The 18,510-nt window shown below is 34.6% G+C and overlaps 1 protein-coding gene across 38 annotated transcripts in view; it reads left to right on the top strand.

Moving 5' to 3' along the window:
- Positions 1 to 18,510, top strand: part of adgrl2 (adhesion G protein-coupled receptor L2) — a 136,341-nt gene that overhangs the window by 29,415 nt on the left and 88,416 nt on the right. For all 38 annotated transcript variants that reach the window (XM_015390157.1, XM_015390146.1, XM_015390144.1 and 35 more), the window contains one exon: positions 14,947 to 15,160. In XM_015390157.1, coding sequence (XP_015245643.1) covers positions 14,947 to 15,160 — 214 coding nt within the window. The remainder of the gene's footprint in view (positions 1 to 14,946; positions 15,161 to 18,510) is intronic.

The following is an 18,510-nucleotide window of genomic DNA, read 5'->3' as shown; positions in this document are numbered from 1 at the left end:
GCACCTGACAAATGCAGCAGCTGAATGTGTAAATGCAGGTTTGCATTATGTCCGCTGTGGTTGCAATGTGGAATGCTATAGTTATTAATCTGTAGGGCTCAGGTCACATGAGATAGCAGTTTCTGTCTTGCTTGCGAGTGATTTAGATTGGAAAATTTTAGGCCATTATGTTAAGCCTTTCTAATATAATTTCACTTGGTACACCATAACCCCGATTTCCTCTGCAAGAGAAATTACATCAATTTAACAATGAGGACATTTTTTGGTCCTGCTCCTCTTTTGGATTTCAACAGGAAAGCAGCAGAGTGACACAATCATTGAAGTGGTCTTGAACTGCTTTTTAGTGAACCGTGCATTTTCCCCAACAGCTGAAAAATCTCAAACAAACAAAAGCATTTTTTTTAAGGGGTAGACAATTAAATTTCCATTGTTAGGACAGTGCTGAATAGCATCCGTGATGGTGCTAGAATAGTTTGGATGGCATGCTAGAAAAACCTACTGCGGGACATGTAATGACAGAATGCATTAAGAGAACATGATATACTCAAAGGCTTGTGATTTCACAGATTTTACAGCTGACTCTCAGGGGTCGGTCGTAAGATATCCTTTCTTGCCCTTAGTGGAATCCTTTTTGTCCTCTTGCTTTCATTCTTGATTTAGTACAGCTGTAAATTCTGAGAAGGGTCTTGTAAACGAGGGTTGGTGAAACTACAGTCATAAATAAAAGGGATTTAGAGGCCGGACCCTTTTCAAGTAACTCTAAATTCACATTTATGTGGCTTGTTAACTTATAGTGTTTAACTGGTCAACTTGATATTTTTCCTTGTTTGTTTTTGTTTTTTTTAGACATTTCCTTCCGGACTAAAGTCTTAATTTAAATTCAGACTCAGTAAACCAGCCAAGTTTATCCTGATGGTTTGTAATTTTAGTTAGTACTTTTTTCCTTTTGCTCAATTTTGGGGGTCCAATTCAGCTCACTTAAGTTCTGGCATATTGATTTAAAGTTAACATTTATCAGTTCAAGCTGTTAGTGCTCTGGTACTTTACCTTGACCTGATGTGATTCAGCCTTTGACCTTGTGACTTATAGTGCTTTTTTAAGTCGGGGCTTTGGGTCTGTTCGTACTCTAGTGAGGCATTGAAATTTAATGCCTCTCTGTTAATGTTATGATTTTATTCTCGTAATATTAATTTTATTTTCGTAATATTAATACTTTATTCTCATAATGTTATGACTTTATTCTCGTAATATTACAACTTTATTTTCGTAATATTACAACTGTATTCTCATAATGTTACAACGTTATTCTCAAAATCTTTAGCATGGTCCTAATACTCAATTGTAATATATAATATATGATTTTTAATTTTTATAAAAAAGTGGGACAAATGAAAGTACCTTGCCCATGAATAGTGCACCAACCAACAGGTGCAGAAGTCTGACTGAACATTTCCTGAACTTAACAGAAAACTGCTGATTTCAGTGATTGCCTCAAAGTGTTGCTCAACAAAGTCTTTGTATGGGAGCTCGATTAGGCTTGTTTTATTAATTAATATATACACATATATGTATATATAAAAATATTCAAAATCAATGTAGTGATTTATACACATATATATGTATATACTGTATTTGTGTGTGTGTTGTGGTTAGTTAGAAAAGAAATTGTGTAGGCTGGTCCACCTTTCAACCTGACCATTTTGGTGTGTGTGTGTGTGTGTGTGTGTATGTGTGTGTGTGTGTTTGTGTGTGTGTGTGTGTGTTTGTGTGTGTGGAAAAAGTTGAATATCATTTGTCTAAACTATAGGACTGGAATAGCAGAATATTTATTGAAATAGTTTTGTACCTGCAAAATTTTAAACCATTAATTAGCTTGATTTTGGTCTGGCTTGTAGATACAGCTACACAGAGGCCCCACCTTTTTTTTTAATATTTTCCCTTAGACACAAAACCATCCACCTTAAAATTTCCACATTAAACAGAAAAGTCAGCTACCAATAGTTTACGCTGGTGACTTTCAGAGTTTTTCTAGAAACTTTTAAAATTACAAAGAATACATAGGCTGACATGGTTCTTAGTAGATTACTCCAAACTGACAGATCCTATTAGGCTGCTGCTTTCCTTTAATTTTCTGTAAGTCATGTATGTGTTGGGAGTTATGAAGATAATGCCAAATTAAACAATTATAGAATGCAAAGCAAGCCTAAATCTCTGAAAAAAAATCTAGAAAACACTAATACTGTCATAACTTTTATTTCAGTCCCTGTTAGATTAAATAATTCCAGTCAACATCTTTAATACTGATTTATTGCTGTTTTAAAAATCTATCAAAGAAGAATGAAAGAGTGCTTTGAATTTATAATTTGTCTATTTTTTCTTTAATAGTATTCAATGAAATGGTGCCAACTAACGATCTGGTGAACCTGGAAAGCAGCAAGTCTTTGTGGTTATAGAAATTCAGCCAGCCTTGTCATCAGGGAATGACTACCCTGTTGGTCAGGGAATTTAAATGCCAGGTAGAGGTCAGTTGAAGCACTGGCTGTATTATGTGGCACAAATGCATACACATGAGAGCAGAGTCTTGAGGTAGAGGAACCACTGCCAATGGCTTGTTAGAAAAGTCTATTGTGAGAATGCAAACTAACCCGACACGACCCTGTTGTAATGTATTCCCATTGGTAGACCCTTTATAGATGGTGCTTCTTTATTGAACTGTACTGTATCAAGCAGTTCATTGGAGCAAAGCAAGAAGTTTCTCACTCCACTGTGAAGCTGTGGAAATTCTTAAGACCAGGGTCGTCACATACTAAGCAAACTCAGCCTGTTAAGTTCCACAAAGCATTCAGATATTTAAACTTGTATCACTCGTCATCTGAAATATTGACTGACCTACATCAATTCTCTTTTAGTGATCCAAAGGATTAATCCAAACGATCGTATTACCGTCTACTCATTTTAATTGAATTAGAGGGCAAACATTCTCTTCTCCAGACTCTGATTTCTTTGTGAATATAGTTTGTTTACATATTTAAATGTCTAAAATATCATAAATTTCTGCTCAACACCACACAAACGGAATGAGCAAAAAAGCCTTGACCTTATCTTATCAATTGTATAATGTCTGGTAAAATAATATTAAAATTTACCATTGACAATTTTTCAGGGTCTGTGAGAAAAAATGTATTGCTTTGCAATCACTGCAGCCATTTCATTACCAGAATATGTCCTTCCTTTTTTTGTGACCTAAAAAGCCCTCCCTCGTTTTTTTCCCTCTCTTTCACTCCCACTGCACACCCTGCCTGGCCTCGGGGCCATCCGATATTAGACAGTGAGATGACACTCTGTGCTTGTGTGAGTGCAGCCAGCTAACATGTGCAGATGATGTGTAGTCAATAATGCATTATGAAAAAAAAAGGGATTTATGACCTTGATGAGCCCCATAAAGCTTAATTAGGCCTAAAGGTTGATTTACATGCAAGTGTACATGGAATTTGATGAGGCTGTGTTTTCCTGCAGGTGCAGTACATTCTCATTTATGGAGGCTGCAAACTTAAAGCTATGCATTTGATCAAATTCTAATGGAATGGCGGGGCATGAACCTTTTTGGTTTCTAGTATTTCCACATGTCCTATTTTATCTAAGCACAATTAGATTAAGTGCTACATGATCATATTTCTTTTCATTGCAATTGTGGCTAGGATTATGTCTGTACACGCACTCGTTTTGGGCTAAGAGGAATAAACAACAAAAGAGAAAGTATTTCATGTAACTCCCTGTTTAAAGTGGGTAAACAAAATGGTGAGGAAATAAAATCGTTCTTGACATCTATTCAGAGAGAAATGGCAAGATCTTTTTCAGTCATGAAAAAACTATACCTATATCAAAGATGCTCCTGATAGCCCCCCTGCTGTTGCTATGGAAGTAGCAGAGATGTAAATGAATTGGAGTCAACTTGATGGTGGAGAATACAAATGAGGATTGAATGCTTTTTTTTCTTCTCTTACTCTTTTTTTCTTCATCTTCTTCTTTAACTTCTTCTTTGATTTCTCCATTGTTTCTTTTCTTGACATCTTTTTTGTTGTCATATCTCGCCATGTTTAAACGTAAAATGTTAACACCGTTCAACATCTTTTGGTATATTATAGTATGATATGAGAAGTAATTAAAACAACATATAAATTAGCTTGCCTTTTGATCTAGTCATAAAGGCCACCATACTTTATGCAAATTTATTTTCATTCTGTTCTCAGGACTGGATGCAATGCAGAGGAAATGGAGTAAAACTGAAGTAAAAATAGAAAACAAAAATCTAATTTGGGTAATCATATCTTAAATAAATGTTATAAGTCACTGGGATATTAGGTTCAGAGCAACCTTAGACTTAAATTATTTCAATTTTACAAACAAATAAAGGTTTTTAAAAATTACAAACTATGTTTTCTTTAGATTTCAGTATAGAACAATTTGGTCCAGTTCAGACAGGTTCATCTAACATTGTTTTCATGCTTGCTATGATCAATAAAAAAATTATAGTGTATTCTAATACTTATAGTACCTAAAGTTTTACCTCTAAGATGCAGTTCAGAGTTGTTTGGAATTGGGAAACAGCCCTTAAAAGCAGATGCCAGCTTTAATGCCTAACTGTTAGGCCGCAGTGTTTTTTTTTTTATTAAATTTTTTGTTTTACTGTTGGTTATTTTGTTTCTCAGAAAATGGTGCCACATGTCTGATGTAGAATTGATTAGGACTTTGTCAATGTTTATGTAACTAAGTTTGGTCAGTTAACCAGAAGAGTTGTCGATATTGGTATACTCCATTACAATACAGGATAAAAACAGGATGACTTCTTTCCTCTCCACCTCAAAATAGGAGTTTAAAATTTGGATATGGGGTGTCAAGCACGCAGCACTCACCCACATATCTAGGTCACAGTGCTGTCAGTTTAGTGCCTGAGACCCCGTTGCAACTGTATTTTTGGGAAGATTTACCCCCAATACATTTTTTCATAGACTTTTGGAGAGGCTAACATGAAAATGTATGATTTTTCAGTTTTAAAAACTAACAGAAAAAGCTGATGTTAGCCTCTGCCCCATGTATGTGGATGTATGTATATGTGTGTGTATGTGTATATATATATATATNTGTGTGTGTGTGTGTGTTCCTAATTAGAACATTTAGCTGTAATTTGAGAGCATTCACATTCAAATTGGGGCAAGGGTTTTGGAATTCCAGCTCTTTAATACTTGTTCACCTCTCAAGGGACCAAAAGAAATTTACCTCATAAGGCTGCAAAAAAAATAACAAGGTCGCATGGGCTCTTACCTTGTTAACCTGCAATCGTTTAAGCAGTTAAAAGGTCCAGAGTTGATTCCAGGTTTGGGGTTTGCAATTTCAAGCTATTGCTGTGAACACACAACATGCAATCCAAGCAGCTCTCAATGAAGGTGAAAAAGACCATCATGAGGGTGAAAAAAAAGAAGAATTCATCGGTGAGATAGCAGAAATGTTAGGCATCAACAATTTGGTACATTTTCAGAAAAAAAAAGAGTGCACTTAGGAACTCAAAAAGACATAGATGTGTTTTCCCTAATTTAAAACGAATTAGAATGTTATATAAAAAATATAAAAATATTTTTTAATAATAATAACTAAAAATGCTATATTTTTGTTTATTTCTTCTTGCATATTTCCCTTAGAGCATTCCAAACAACTTTACATTTATATATTGTATATGTATATTGTTTATTATATGTGTTTTGCGACCTTTAGAATAGCCAGCAGCTAGAAAGCGCTTCATAAGTGTCAACAATACAAACACTTGGTAATTTTAACTGAAATTACAGGTGATATATAAGTAGGATATTCGGCACTGTTTTGGAGAATAATAATTACATCACATGCCTTATAATTTAAAAGGCTGCATATTTGTTTTCTACATTAGGCAAGCCTGGCAAAAACATGTCTTCCCGCAACAGACTTATTTGAATTGCAGGAACTCTTAAATCACAAGAAAATATGCCAGATATGCCAGTCCAGTGGTGTAATTCATATCTTACAATGGCCTCTCAGAGTGAGCCACCTCATATCCTACTGTTTGCTGGATATATGAAATATTTGTTTCGCTTCCTCCCCTGGAAAGATTTGACTTCTTAAGAATCCATGTTGTTGGAAGGGATATCTCTGGATTATAGAATCAGCCCTGTGGGAAGGGCCTTGAAATAAAGGTTTCTTTTCCTTTTCAGACCCATTTATATGTTCCATAGATTTTGTGGTGTGCACTTGGTGGGGTAAAATAGGATGACTCAAGCTGCGTTCCCCGTGGCTTCAAGGTAGAACTATAGGTCACACTTTTCTTTCACCCAGTGTCCCTCCACTGAGCTTGCTTGTCAAGTCAGGAGAGCAGAATAATGGCAGGCCGAAAAGAGACGCAAGCTCATTTACAAGCAGCTGGTTAGCTCTCGTCAGAGCAGCGAGGAAAATCAAAGGGCCCGGTTAACAGTAGACGACAAGCATCAGGAGCGTCCCTGTCACACTTCTCATTGGCTCTCAACAGAAATTATCTGGTTTCACATCAAAATAATGCAGGGACCCCTTTTTTGTTTGGGGCACAATGATAAGCTTTGGCGGCTGAATGGGTCTTTTGACCGGTCTCTGCTTTGCTTCCAGGCTAACTGTGAAAGAATTTTTAACTCAACTTACAAAGATTTATTTTAATGAAAACCTGAAGGGAAGAAGGCTAGGTAGAAAGTAGAAAATACATTTTTGCAATATAATGTGTGATTCAGCCTTAGCAGGAATGCAGAAATTATTATTATTTTTTTTTTTTTTTACTTTACAGTGATTGATACTGAAGTGATCTATTTAAGAAGCTGCTCCTATTGCACATAGATTTTCCTTATATCGTTAGTATTTACATGTGCTTCCCTTTGGGGTTGATTATGCCTTGTCTGGCCCAATGGTAGGAAAAGATTATCTTAATGACTCCTCATTTCAGTGAAATAAAAAGACATTCTGATCATTACCTCTGCTTCAGTGACATTCATATCATACCAGATGGTCACTTTCAAATTGATTTGGCTCATTGGTGAAAAAAAAAATGATTTAATTCATTGCAACACCAAAGAGACACTGCATAATTGGATTCAGCCTACAAATGGGAGGGTTTCTCACAGATCTTGCAAATTGTGTGCCTGATGTCATTGCAAAGGTTACATGAAGTAGTAAATATCAGCTTGGGAAGCTTTAAATAGTGTGGTGTCACCAGTGTAATGAAGTGTTGTAACTCACTGAATTAGGGGATCTATGCTAAATAGATGTTGCCTGTTAGCATGTTGCAATGTTTTTTTTCTTTAATAAATAACAAATAAGATAATGTGTAATTTGAAAAAAAAAATCTTGTTTCTTTCTTGACATCAAATATTTAAAAATATAAATATTATTACAAATAAAGAAACCAATTGTTTTTTTGTTTTGTTTTTTTGTGTTAAAAATAAATAAATGGCCATTTTTGGAGAACTTAAAAAAGATAATAATATATAATTTTGTAATTGGCAAAGGTATTCAGTATTTTATTAACTAAGCTATACATAACAACAGATGCAGTACTTGAATGACCTTTCCTCAGCCCTAAAATTGTTTTTTTTACCGTACAAATGGTTACAAAACATATATATATATATGTAAATTGAAACTTTAAAGTGTCTTCAGCATTTGGTGCTTAGCTTTGCTACGTATAAATGTTGCATTGTTAAATGCTAAAGTAGGATAGTAGGAGCAAAAGGGCTTGCAATGGAATGTATTGGGTGTTTCAGATAATGTGGTTTATTCTTACTTTGAATTTTATTCCATGCAATATGAATAATAAATCTGTCTTTGCATTCATTTGGCATACTTTTTTTTTCTTTAACGATTAGTACAGCAGTAGGTCAGTAGCTTTTCCCCCAGCTTAATTTTAGCTTTACACTGGCTCCATCTTATCTGTGCTTTTATCATCTGCATTAGCCTCCAATAGCAGTACAACTGTAGCAGGATGCACTGATATGATTTGTGGCCTCTCTGTTTATTATCAGACTGAGTCTTCCAGCTGATTAACACGTTCCTGTGCCGATTCCACCACAGAGCTCCTGAGAAGCACATTTGAAAGGGGGAGTTGACCATTAGAAACCTGTCATTGGGCTGTCGGTGACAGTCAAGCTGTTAAAAGCATTGGCTTCTATTGTCTGGAAGGTTTACTATTTCATTGTTGCAGAAACCATAGTTTTACTCACCTTCTTTTCTTGAAAACAGCCTTATAGGGGTAGCTTAGCAAGAACCACCACTCAGCATTACTTTCTTCATTATACTATGATTACAATTTTTAGGTCTCACCATTACTCTTATGCAGTTAATTGTTTTAAATTGGTTATGAAATAATATATATGCACAAAACAAACACAGCAATTCTACCAATACTTGATTACTAAATTTGACTGTTGCACAATATGCTCTCCAGTACTACATTTACTTTTTGTGTTAGGATTTTAAATTATCAAGAACTTTTTCCAAAGAAACAGTCTTGCAGCTGATCGTTCAGCTTTCAATTACTGATGTTGTTTACTGCTTCAATATGGAAGGTAAATAATTTTCATATAGTGTCTTCCCTTAATAATTATGCAAATGATCTCATAAGCAAAATAATGATTACTTTTCTGCCTCATTTGAATAATGAAATTATGCAGTTAGGTGAAACGGTAAGCACCGGATTTGTGTATGTTAGATTAATTGCGATCATATTATTGTGTTGTAATTGCAATGCGTGATCAATGGTGTATTGGTTCATCTTAATACCTGCATAAAAAACAGAAAAATACTTTTTTTCTTTTTTTTTTTAAGTAGCCACCCGGACTTTTTCTATGATACCATATTGATGAGTCTTTGTCACTCACACCCCTTGAACTTAAATACCATCTGACAGCAGGGTAAAAAAAATAGTTCAGCCTGGGGTCTCTAATCAATACAGAGAGGCTTTCACAAGCTGTTTACAACCCTGTTTTTTTTACCATGATGCATGGATTGAGATGGTTAATCTACTGCATTTTAGAGGACAGAAGTTTTATTTGAAACACAACATTTTAGAAAAAAAAAATAGTTGCTGTAGTGTGTGTGCCAGCAGCATTTTAAGAGGCTCTCTTGTCATCTTTAAAAATAAGACTGCATTAACTCTAAATCAGAAAACCAAAAGCTAAGATCTTGAAGGCTTGGTGAGTAATTCAAGCGCTTAAAAAGAGTTCTTGTGATTTGAAACATTAGTCGGGCTGGCTGTGTATTTGCATCTAAGAGATCTTGCGTATGGCCAAAAAAACGGATCAGTTCCAGCTGCAAATTAGGGCTGAACAAGTTTATCTCTCCATCCCAGCAGTATTTAACGCCCACCCTGATGATCCAGTTGAAGTCTTTAGGGTCATTTGAATAGGGCAGGCTTGCCCCGAGTTATTCCCCTTAACTTTGCCAAAGAAGTTTAAGTCAAAGTTTAAAATATAGGTTTTTAAATCTGTTAATTTGTTCTGTTTTTGTCAAAAAATAAAAGATAACATACACAAACACAGCATTGACAAAAAAGCACCCTAAAAGATCCGGTTATTCAGAATGTAATAATTATTGTATTTAGATTTTATTTAAACAACTTTGGAGTCAGGGGATATTTTTTACTTGTTTGTTTTTAGATATTAGTCTAATAACATATAATTACTAGTCTTAAAAATGTCACTTTTATTTAAAACATTTTATTTTAAAAATAAGGGACCAAAATAGCCTAAGCTTTTATTGGACTGCTCATTGCAAAGTCCCTCCCCTAGAGGGGAGACTCTTAAAATCCATGCTGAAAGTCATAGAAACCTTCAGCGCATTTCATATACTCTTATAACACAAGCTGCACTTTATGTAAATACTAGATATGTAGATATGTTATTGTTTATTCTTTTTTTTATCTCCTAAGGATGCTTGTTCTTCATATTTTCCCACAATTGTCTTTAAAGCTGACTTTTACATTTCGAGCTGTTGTCTGAATCTAAGTTAATTTTGAATTTTACTGACATAATGGAAATAAATATTTTTGAAGCATCTCGCATTTGTAACACTGACTTTCTTGTAAAGACAAATTTAACATGTAGTTTACAAAGCAATCTGTGGTATAATGGGCCTGAAAATAATTGTTGTTAGTTATTACAATTACTTTAGATTTATTTGTTCTGACATTGCATAAAGGTTTCTTTTAATCGTTTAGTTTTCTTTCTTTGAAACAACCATTCTCAAGAATTTTTGAAAAAAGAGAATTATTTAAAAGTTTAAAAATAATGGGTATCCCTCCCTATGTATTAAGTAGCATAACCAATTAATCTACATTTAAGCTGATAGATTTCCTCAGTGAGAATGCTGTGCTAGATTGCAATAATATGTGACGAACATTAGGGGTAGGTTAAAAAAATATCGATTAATCAATTGATTGGAATTAAGTTTTTCTCAATTCAAAATAGATCCACAAAACAATTAGTTCCCACAGCCTGTGAGTTTGTTATCAACAGTTTTGTGTGATATGCTTTATACAGTAAAAGGCGGATAACACAAATGCAAAACTGCAGTGATGATACAGTTGCAGTCAGGCAAGTTGGACTAACAGGGATTTCCCTTGTGGGCTATTGGTTCAGACTATGAGGCTCCTGTCGCACTTGAATCACAAACACTTTTTTATAATTACATTAGCTATCTTGCAGGGTTCAGGTTGTTAAGTTTGGAAGTTAATTTTCTTGCAAGGCAAAAAAATTGTATGACTATATATTCTATCCTGTTGCTGATTATTATTATTATTATTATTATTATTATTATTATTTTTATGTAGGCCATATGAGATTAAAAATCATCACATCAGCACTCTAATTATATCTGTTAATTATATCTATTTATAAACGTATATCTTTCACTAAACTGTCAACCCAGCAGTTGGAATTGAGCCAGTCTGTGAGAATCATATGGGCAACTTTTTCCTCTCCTATCTTAACCTGGCATAATTTAGATTGATAACATGTAGAATTCAAATTTAATTACACTTATCAATCTGAGAAGCATCTTGTAGAAAGTGTTCGCAAAGGAGGGACATACAGTACATTTCTTCCAGCTGATTGGGTACCTGCCTTCCAATCAATGTTCGGTTTTTAGTTGCAGTTTGATTTTTTTTTTTGTATGTTTGTTTTACAACTAGCGAAGTTAATCAATAAATCCAATTAACAAATCCAGTTGGGGGGGAAATGCGCAACCGTCTTCCGATCCACATCCTTTGGCTAATTTTTCTACAAGGAATACCCTGTGAATTCCAACTAACATCGGCAAAGCCATGTTTGTTTTGCTTAAGCCTTCCATCTCTGGTTGACGCATTGATGTCATACATGTCATTATATCTCATTGTTCCAAAACATTTCTGTATCAAAGCAAATGCATCTGCTGGCTCCTGGCAAGACGTATTTTCGGGATTTTGTGAATCCACAAATCTCGTGACAGTTCATCTTGCATGCAAGGTAACTCCAATTCTGCCCTGAGTACATATTCACAAAGAGTATTTCTGTGCTAGTGATATACTTCTAGATTTATTTTTGTAAAAAATAATTTCAATTCTCCCCACTTCTTAAAGAAAAGGAAAACAATTTAGCATTATACTTCATTGTTAATTTTGTACTTTTATGTTTTTACTACATATTGATATTTAATACTTAAAAATATTCATATATGCACCGGTATACCTCAATGGTTTTTTTACATTTAGGTATACAAGATACTCTATTAGAATGTGTACTTCTACTTAGAAATAGATTTAACATTTAAATCAATGTTAAATCAAATTTAGGTTGAATTGAATTGTTAGGCTTATATCAACCACTAGCCCTAATAAAAAAAGACTGTCAAGTCATGTTCCTAGCGAGTTGCTTTCATTCTTTTTCACCTTTTTTCAACACCAGGTTCTAATAAATAAACTTACAACAGCAGCTGACCTGGTTTAAACAATGTTCTTTTTTTGCTCTATGCCATTGAACAAACACCTCTGCAGCTTTCACCTGATTTATGCCTAAATGGATCAACAGCCAAAACAGACAGAGAGGTGTGTCTTTATTAGATAATGATGATGATTGGTTGCGAATTGATAAGCCATTTATTAGGGTAAAATTGACTGCCTTTTTTGACCAATGTTGTCTTGCACTGCAAGTAAACTCCTTCTTGTGACTCATCAAAAGAAGGAATAGTCCTTTATGTTTCTAAACTGCATAAATGGATCCTTCCAACTTGTCTATGAGGCAGACAAATTAGAACCTGAGAAGTAGTGAGGGTGTTCTTTATTTTCTTTCGCGACTGAACTAGACCTCATTAGGGAAACGGAGTCTTTAGAAACAACAGCCTTCCACGAAGTTGAAGGTAGATACCCTGTTATATAAGGCCTCAAAGAGGTGACAGAGTCACCACTGGATGCTGGGAAGCTGCTTATTAGTCAAAGAAGTCAACACAGGAGCACCTGGCAGTCTTATTAGGCCCTCTGCCCTTCTTCTTTAATGTTTGACATGTCACAGCGGTAGAAAATAGCTCTTATCAAACACGCATAGCGTTTCATGAAGTTTACCTGCGTGCCTTACTTTTAGTTCTAAAATGACTTTTGGCATTACTCTTATTTGCAGAACAACAACATTGATTTTGTTTCCAGTTTTTCTAGTCCCATCACCTGCCCTTACAGAAACAAACACTTACACACACACATTCATGGATGTTTTTTTTCCCTGCCTCCCAATAGTGCTTTCTTCGATTGTGAGCTCTGTGAAGAGGATTAAATTACACTTATGTTGTCATGGCGGTTGTTTCTTTTTTTCATTCTGTACAGTAAGAAATCAGGATTGAAAGAAAAAGATAAGCCCTTTGGTATAGAACTTAATGTTATGTTTTTACGATGAAATGAAGAATGAAGCAACAGCAGGTTTTTCAAATGAGACTAAAGCACAGAAAGAATTGCTCTTTTTTAAGTTTACACCAGCTTTTTATTTTATTTGAAATACGTTTTTATCCTCTTGGTTGTCTTACTTTTTTTGCGCGTTATCAATATGATTGTACTTACAATGATCGTTGCAAGGGTACCGAGGGCTCCAGACATTAGGTCGACAAACTATACTTTAATGACAATTATTGATTTTTGCTCAGGGCCGGTTAGGGCAAAGGGATGACATAATACCATTAGCTCCCTGGTGCAGTTAAATACTGAAACGTTTACTTGATATGTACCTATAAGTCTTCAAACCCCTGGAAGTCTTTTAGATGGTTTACTTTATAATCACAAAATCCTTTATATTTAATTTTATTTAGTGGTTTAACAAAAAGTAGTTGAAAATTTTTTTTGTGTGTCCATTAAAAAGAAAAAAAAAATCTTTTAAAGCTGACATGGTAATGTATTCAATCAAATTATTCCGATTCCTCTAAATAACTAAACCAAAACCAAATACCTTTGGAAATCTGGTCTTTTTGGAAAAATAACAGGAAGAAAGACATTTTTTTATTATAACTCTTCTTTTTCCACACGTTGTGTGGCAAACGTCTGACTTAACAAGAGGATTCTTCACTCTTTTAAGACCAAATATGAAGAGGCTTAGTCATTTTCTATGCCTATAAAAAACAACAACAATATAGCTTAATCTAAAATTAATAAGCCAATATATGCCAAGCAATTATCCTGATAGTGTTTACTTAATTCTTTTTGAGCCTGCCAATAATTTTTGCACCAGGCCCAATAGGCAGGCTTATACATTTTCGTACAACATCGCTATCTTTTGGCAACACTTATTCAAGCAATCCATTAACTTGGCAGCTTCCAAGGCTTTAGCTCCTACTTCAGTGAACTCCACGCTGAGATTTTTGCTTATTTATTTATTTATTTTTTATTATTTTTTTTTTTTTTTCATGGGGGGTTTTTCACATTTGATCTTTGTTTTCCTCTTTCAGTCTTTTACATGCTCTAACAGGATTTCTGGGACTGAGTTGGCGGTTCTCTTTTCAGCTGAGCAACAATGCTCAACATCTAAAAAATAATACAACCAAACTGTTTGAATATTGATGCAAGTTAGAAAATTCCTATATTGTTAACAATTATATTAGTATATAATGTGATCAGTTGTGAATAATATATTCTTTCTTTTTTTCTCTTGGCTTCCAGCAAGATGCAACTTTAAGTTCATTTAAGTTAAAATGAAAACCCCATTTGTTTAGAACTGCCTTTGGCTGTTGAAGTTAAGTTGTCAACCGAGGTATTATAAGTTTAAGGTTGTGTTCCAACTGTTTTATTTGTTTTACTCATGTCTTTTAGTCTTTATTTTCTTTTATTCTTCTTTCATTTTGCTTCTATTTTATTATCAAACTAATTTAAAGCACTTTAAATTGTCCATGTACTGAATTGTGCTTTAAAATGACATCAATATTATATGTTTGAATTCATAGTACTTAGAGATATTACAATGACATGCATTAATGTATTTTTTTTGCAATATGTTGTGCATCAATAATTTTGACCAAAAGTCAACATCTAAATGTAATTGTGAAACATAAGCAGATCTTGAAAAATGCAGCAGAATTTTTTTCCACTTTAGTTTTATGCACTGCTTTGTGTTGCTTTGTCACATTAAATCCCATAAAAGACATTGAAGATAATGGTTATACCATTAAAATGTGAAAGAATTTCAAAGGAATACTTTTATATATATGTTAGACTGCCGGTGATAGTTTTCTATCTTTATCTCAATTCATGAACAGGTTTTGATCTTTTTAAATTAAATACGGAAATGCATGCATACAGAGACTTCCCTTGTGTATATTCAGCTCTCATGTTTTGAGTTCACATCTTCCTCTGTGGTACTGTTTGTTCTAAGAAAGCTCTTTCTTCCTCTCCTTCAGGGTTTAGCAGAGCTGCCCTTCCGTTTGGCTTAGTGAGGAGAGAGCTGTCTTGTGAGGGTTACCCCATTGATCTTCGGTGTCCAGGGAGCGATGTCATAATGATTGAAAGCGCCAACTATGGCCGAACAGATGACAAGATTTGCGACGCCGACCCCTTCCAAATGGAGAACATCAACTGCTATCTTCCAGATGCCTACAAGATCATGTCACAAAGGTAAAACTATGCACGTGTCTGTGCAGTGTCAAAACAACCATTCCAAGGTGAAGTGCCTGCCTAAGTTTTAGGCCCCTTAGAATGTAAGTGAAATGGCACAGTAATAGTTCTGGACCCCTGCCAGCTATTTCAATTTGTCGAGCTGCCATTGTTGAAATACATTTTTCCTTTGTTTCAAAATAATATTCCTGACTTTAGAGTAGTTTCTCAACAAAGATTATGGCATGAGCTGTAAGGAGCCGCTTTAGTCCACTGAAAGAAGCTAAAATAAATAAGTGTTCTTTGAAAAAAGACAGCAGCTGTCATTATCAATGACCCACATTCCATTACTGTTAACACCAATAAGAGGCACCTAAACCTGATGAATTAGAAGTGTCATTAAACCTTAGGAAGGCGAAGGAGAAAGGACAGAGTCAAAAAAGTAAACTAAAATACAACAACAAACAGACTCAAGCAGTACATAAATAATCAAAATCTCAGAGGAGACAGAAGTTTAAAAATAAGCAAAGCAAATGAACTTGTTCTTCTTTAGATCAAAGGGCTTAATTAATACGGCTCGGTGCAAAATCTCATTTGGCTTGGAGGAGGTCATTTCTGTCTATTGTAATTACTGCTTAGGTGTATATAAAACTGTAAATTTGCTATCTAGATTTTGTGTACCTACATTAGTCTGTGTTTGCTTTATTTTACCCTGTTAATAGGGTTGAGCTGCTTGCCTTTGGTAATATTAATTTATTTTGTGTCTGAGTAGGAGTTATTTTGCTCGAAAGGAAAGTGGTAATGGAAACATGCAGATACACACACATAAAGTGCTGTGTGATACTTTGCTGCCAACAATGAAGTACCTACTCTGTATAGAAATAATTTTTAAAGTAATAGCTCACAATAATATTATATTTGTAGCACTGTGTTATCTAAGCTGATTCTTTGACTATGACTATACATAGAGAAAACTTAAAATTATTGGTACAACTCAAACCTTTATTTCAATTTGTCAAATTACAGCCTCAATCCTAACTGCATATTGTTAGGTATTATATGTTATTGTGCAACACAAAATAATCCAAAAAAGTCCATACTTTTTCCTAAAGTTTACAAAACTGATGACCTTAAATGAAAGGCAATCCGACAAACTTGTTCCAAACATCTCTGTATCACATAGAACAAGTTCAATAATATCGCACCTGAAGACAAAAACATATGGAAAAACTGCAAACCATGACAATGCGTGCCTATGGTCGTCCACATAAACTCAAAAGCAAGTTTAGTATAAATCAGAGCCGTCATAAGAGGCCGATGGTTACAGTGAAGTGGCTGCAAAGCTGACACAATCTAAATACCCCTAAAAAAACTGTTAATAGTGTAATCCATGACTAAGGTGTTTATGGAGGAGTAGCAAGAAGAAAGCCATTGTTGAGAGATATATTTATAAGAGGTCCTGTTTGCTACAACTCATGTAGGAGACACAGGTGTCATAGTCAGATCCTTTTATTTTTTCCCCTATAAACAAGTTATGCTATATATGCTTAGAGATTATGGCACAACCTCTGAATTGGCCACAAGCACTGTTTAGCATGGTTGTGACAGCAGCTTGTTATGAATAACTTGGAGTGTATGTATTTAATATAGGGCTGCAACTAACGATTATTTTGAAAATCGATGAATCGGCCGATTATTTTTTCGATTAATCGATGAATCGGACACAAAATATTTTTTTTATATATTAACCTCTTTATTCCAAAATAAACATTTTAGACAGAACAAACAAGCACACAAGTACAGGTTGCTCATTAACTGTNCGATTTTTATCGATTTTATCGATTCGTTGTTGCAGCCCTAATTTAATACACATCTTGTCAGTCTATGAAAGCTCAGACTCTCCGGTCCAAAACTGGCAAGACCAATTACAGCATGGAAGGCAGGAGTTTAAGCTTGCTCAAGAATTACCCATACTGCAACAGCGCTTTTTTTAAAATCATGATAGTAAAGATTATAGCTGCACTGGAGCTACGTTTTAATGATGCCCTTCATTATTTCGCAGATGAACTTAGTATATCTTTAAAATTTCAACAACTGACTGCTGCTTTGAAAACATCTCTTTGCAACATCTGTAGTTGTCCAATTGGTTCTTACCATTTTCTGCTGACTCCAGTCTGTCTTGCCCTGGTCCCGCCTTTGAAATCGGGCTCTACTCTCTACTTTCCAGATTGATATGTGCTGTGTATGCTTCATGTTCTGCAGAAGTTTAAACCTCATGATCCAAAGTTTAAAAAAAAAAAGCCGTATCCTGTATTTGCAGTAAAATGGGATTATTTGAGTATTGCTTGTAATGGGCAGAATAAATATGTACAGTTCACTTGTCAGATTCTGCTTTGAGGAAACATTTTCCTTCATATCTTCAATTATGTGTAACATATGCAATTTTTTGCATTTAAAACTGAAACAAAAACTGCTACATATCTAAGTTTATTATCACTTGACAGAAGCGGAATCAAAATCATGTGCGTTTGGAGTGAATCAGGTCTGATTTGAAGTTTACATTTAATTATTTAGAGTTTTAACTACTTTATTCTGTGTTCTGTGTCTTATTTTTGTAGATTTCACTTTTTTTTGTAATGCTGGAATAAATACACTCACGGTTTTGTGGTAACACCATAGGAAAGCTTTGTTCTCCTTCCCTCCATAGAAGCGTCACAAGGATTATTGTCACTTAATCTACTTACTGTAATGAAATTCAGATATCTGAATAATTTGATATTGCTCTTAAATCATATAGGAAAATGATGAATAAAATACCATATTCTCGACGTAGCGTTATTACGAATGAGTTATTAACACATACGTTCATGCGAATATAGTTTCTGGAAAGCAGAAGGACATATTTCACATCCTGCATAGTAGTGCAGCACACTACTCTAAGCACATTCATAATTATTTTCCACTGGCTGCAATTAATTATACAGCAGTCAGATTATTAATGGGGCAAAGACAGAAAGTGGGAAATCTTGTGATAAGCAGCCATAATGCTGCATCAAAGTTGACCAAATTAAGAAACAAAAACTTCTAAATGTACATATAGACCAGACACTTTAAAAACATGCAGAGAAGTATATTTTAACCTAGATGAAAATCAATGATGATGCAAAGTCCTAAACATGGGGCTTTAAACATGTTAAAGTTCCACCAGAAGTACTTGCATCACGTGAGACATAATACATGAAACCAGTTGTCACATAGGGATACCGCTGGAGCCAAAGTGCACAGGATGGAATGACATATGACTGCCACAGAGAGAGATATTGCCTGGTATGAGACTGTCAGCAACTCTGGCAGGCCACCTTGGGAAATAA

This window comes from Cyprinodon variegatus, unplaced genomic scaffold, assembly GCF_000732505.1.
Source record: "Cyprinodon variegatus isolate N-32 unplaced genomic scaffold, C_variegatus-1.0 Scaffold487, whole genome shotgun sequence".
NCBI lineage: Eukaryota > Metazoa > Chordata > Actinopteri > Cyprinodontiformes > Cyprinodontidae > Cyprinodon > Cyprinodon variegatus.
This window is presented reverse-complemented; position numbering and strand designations above follow the sequence as displayed.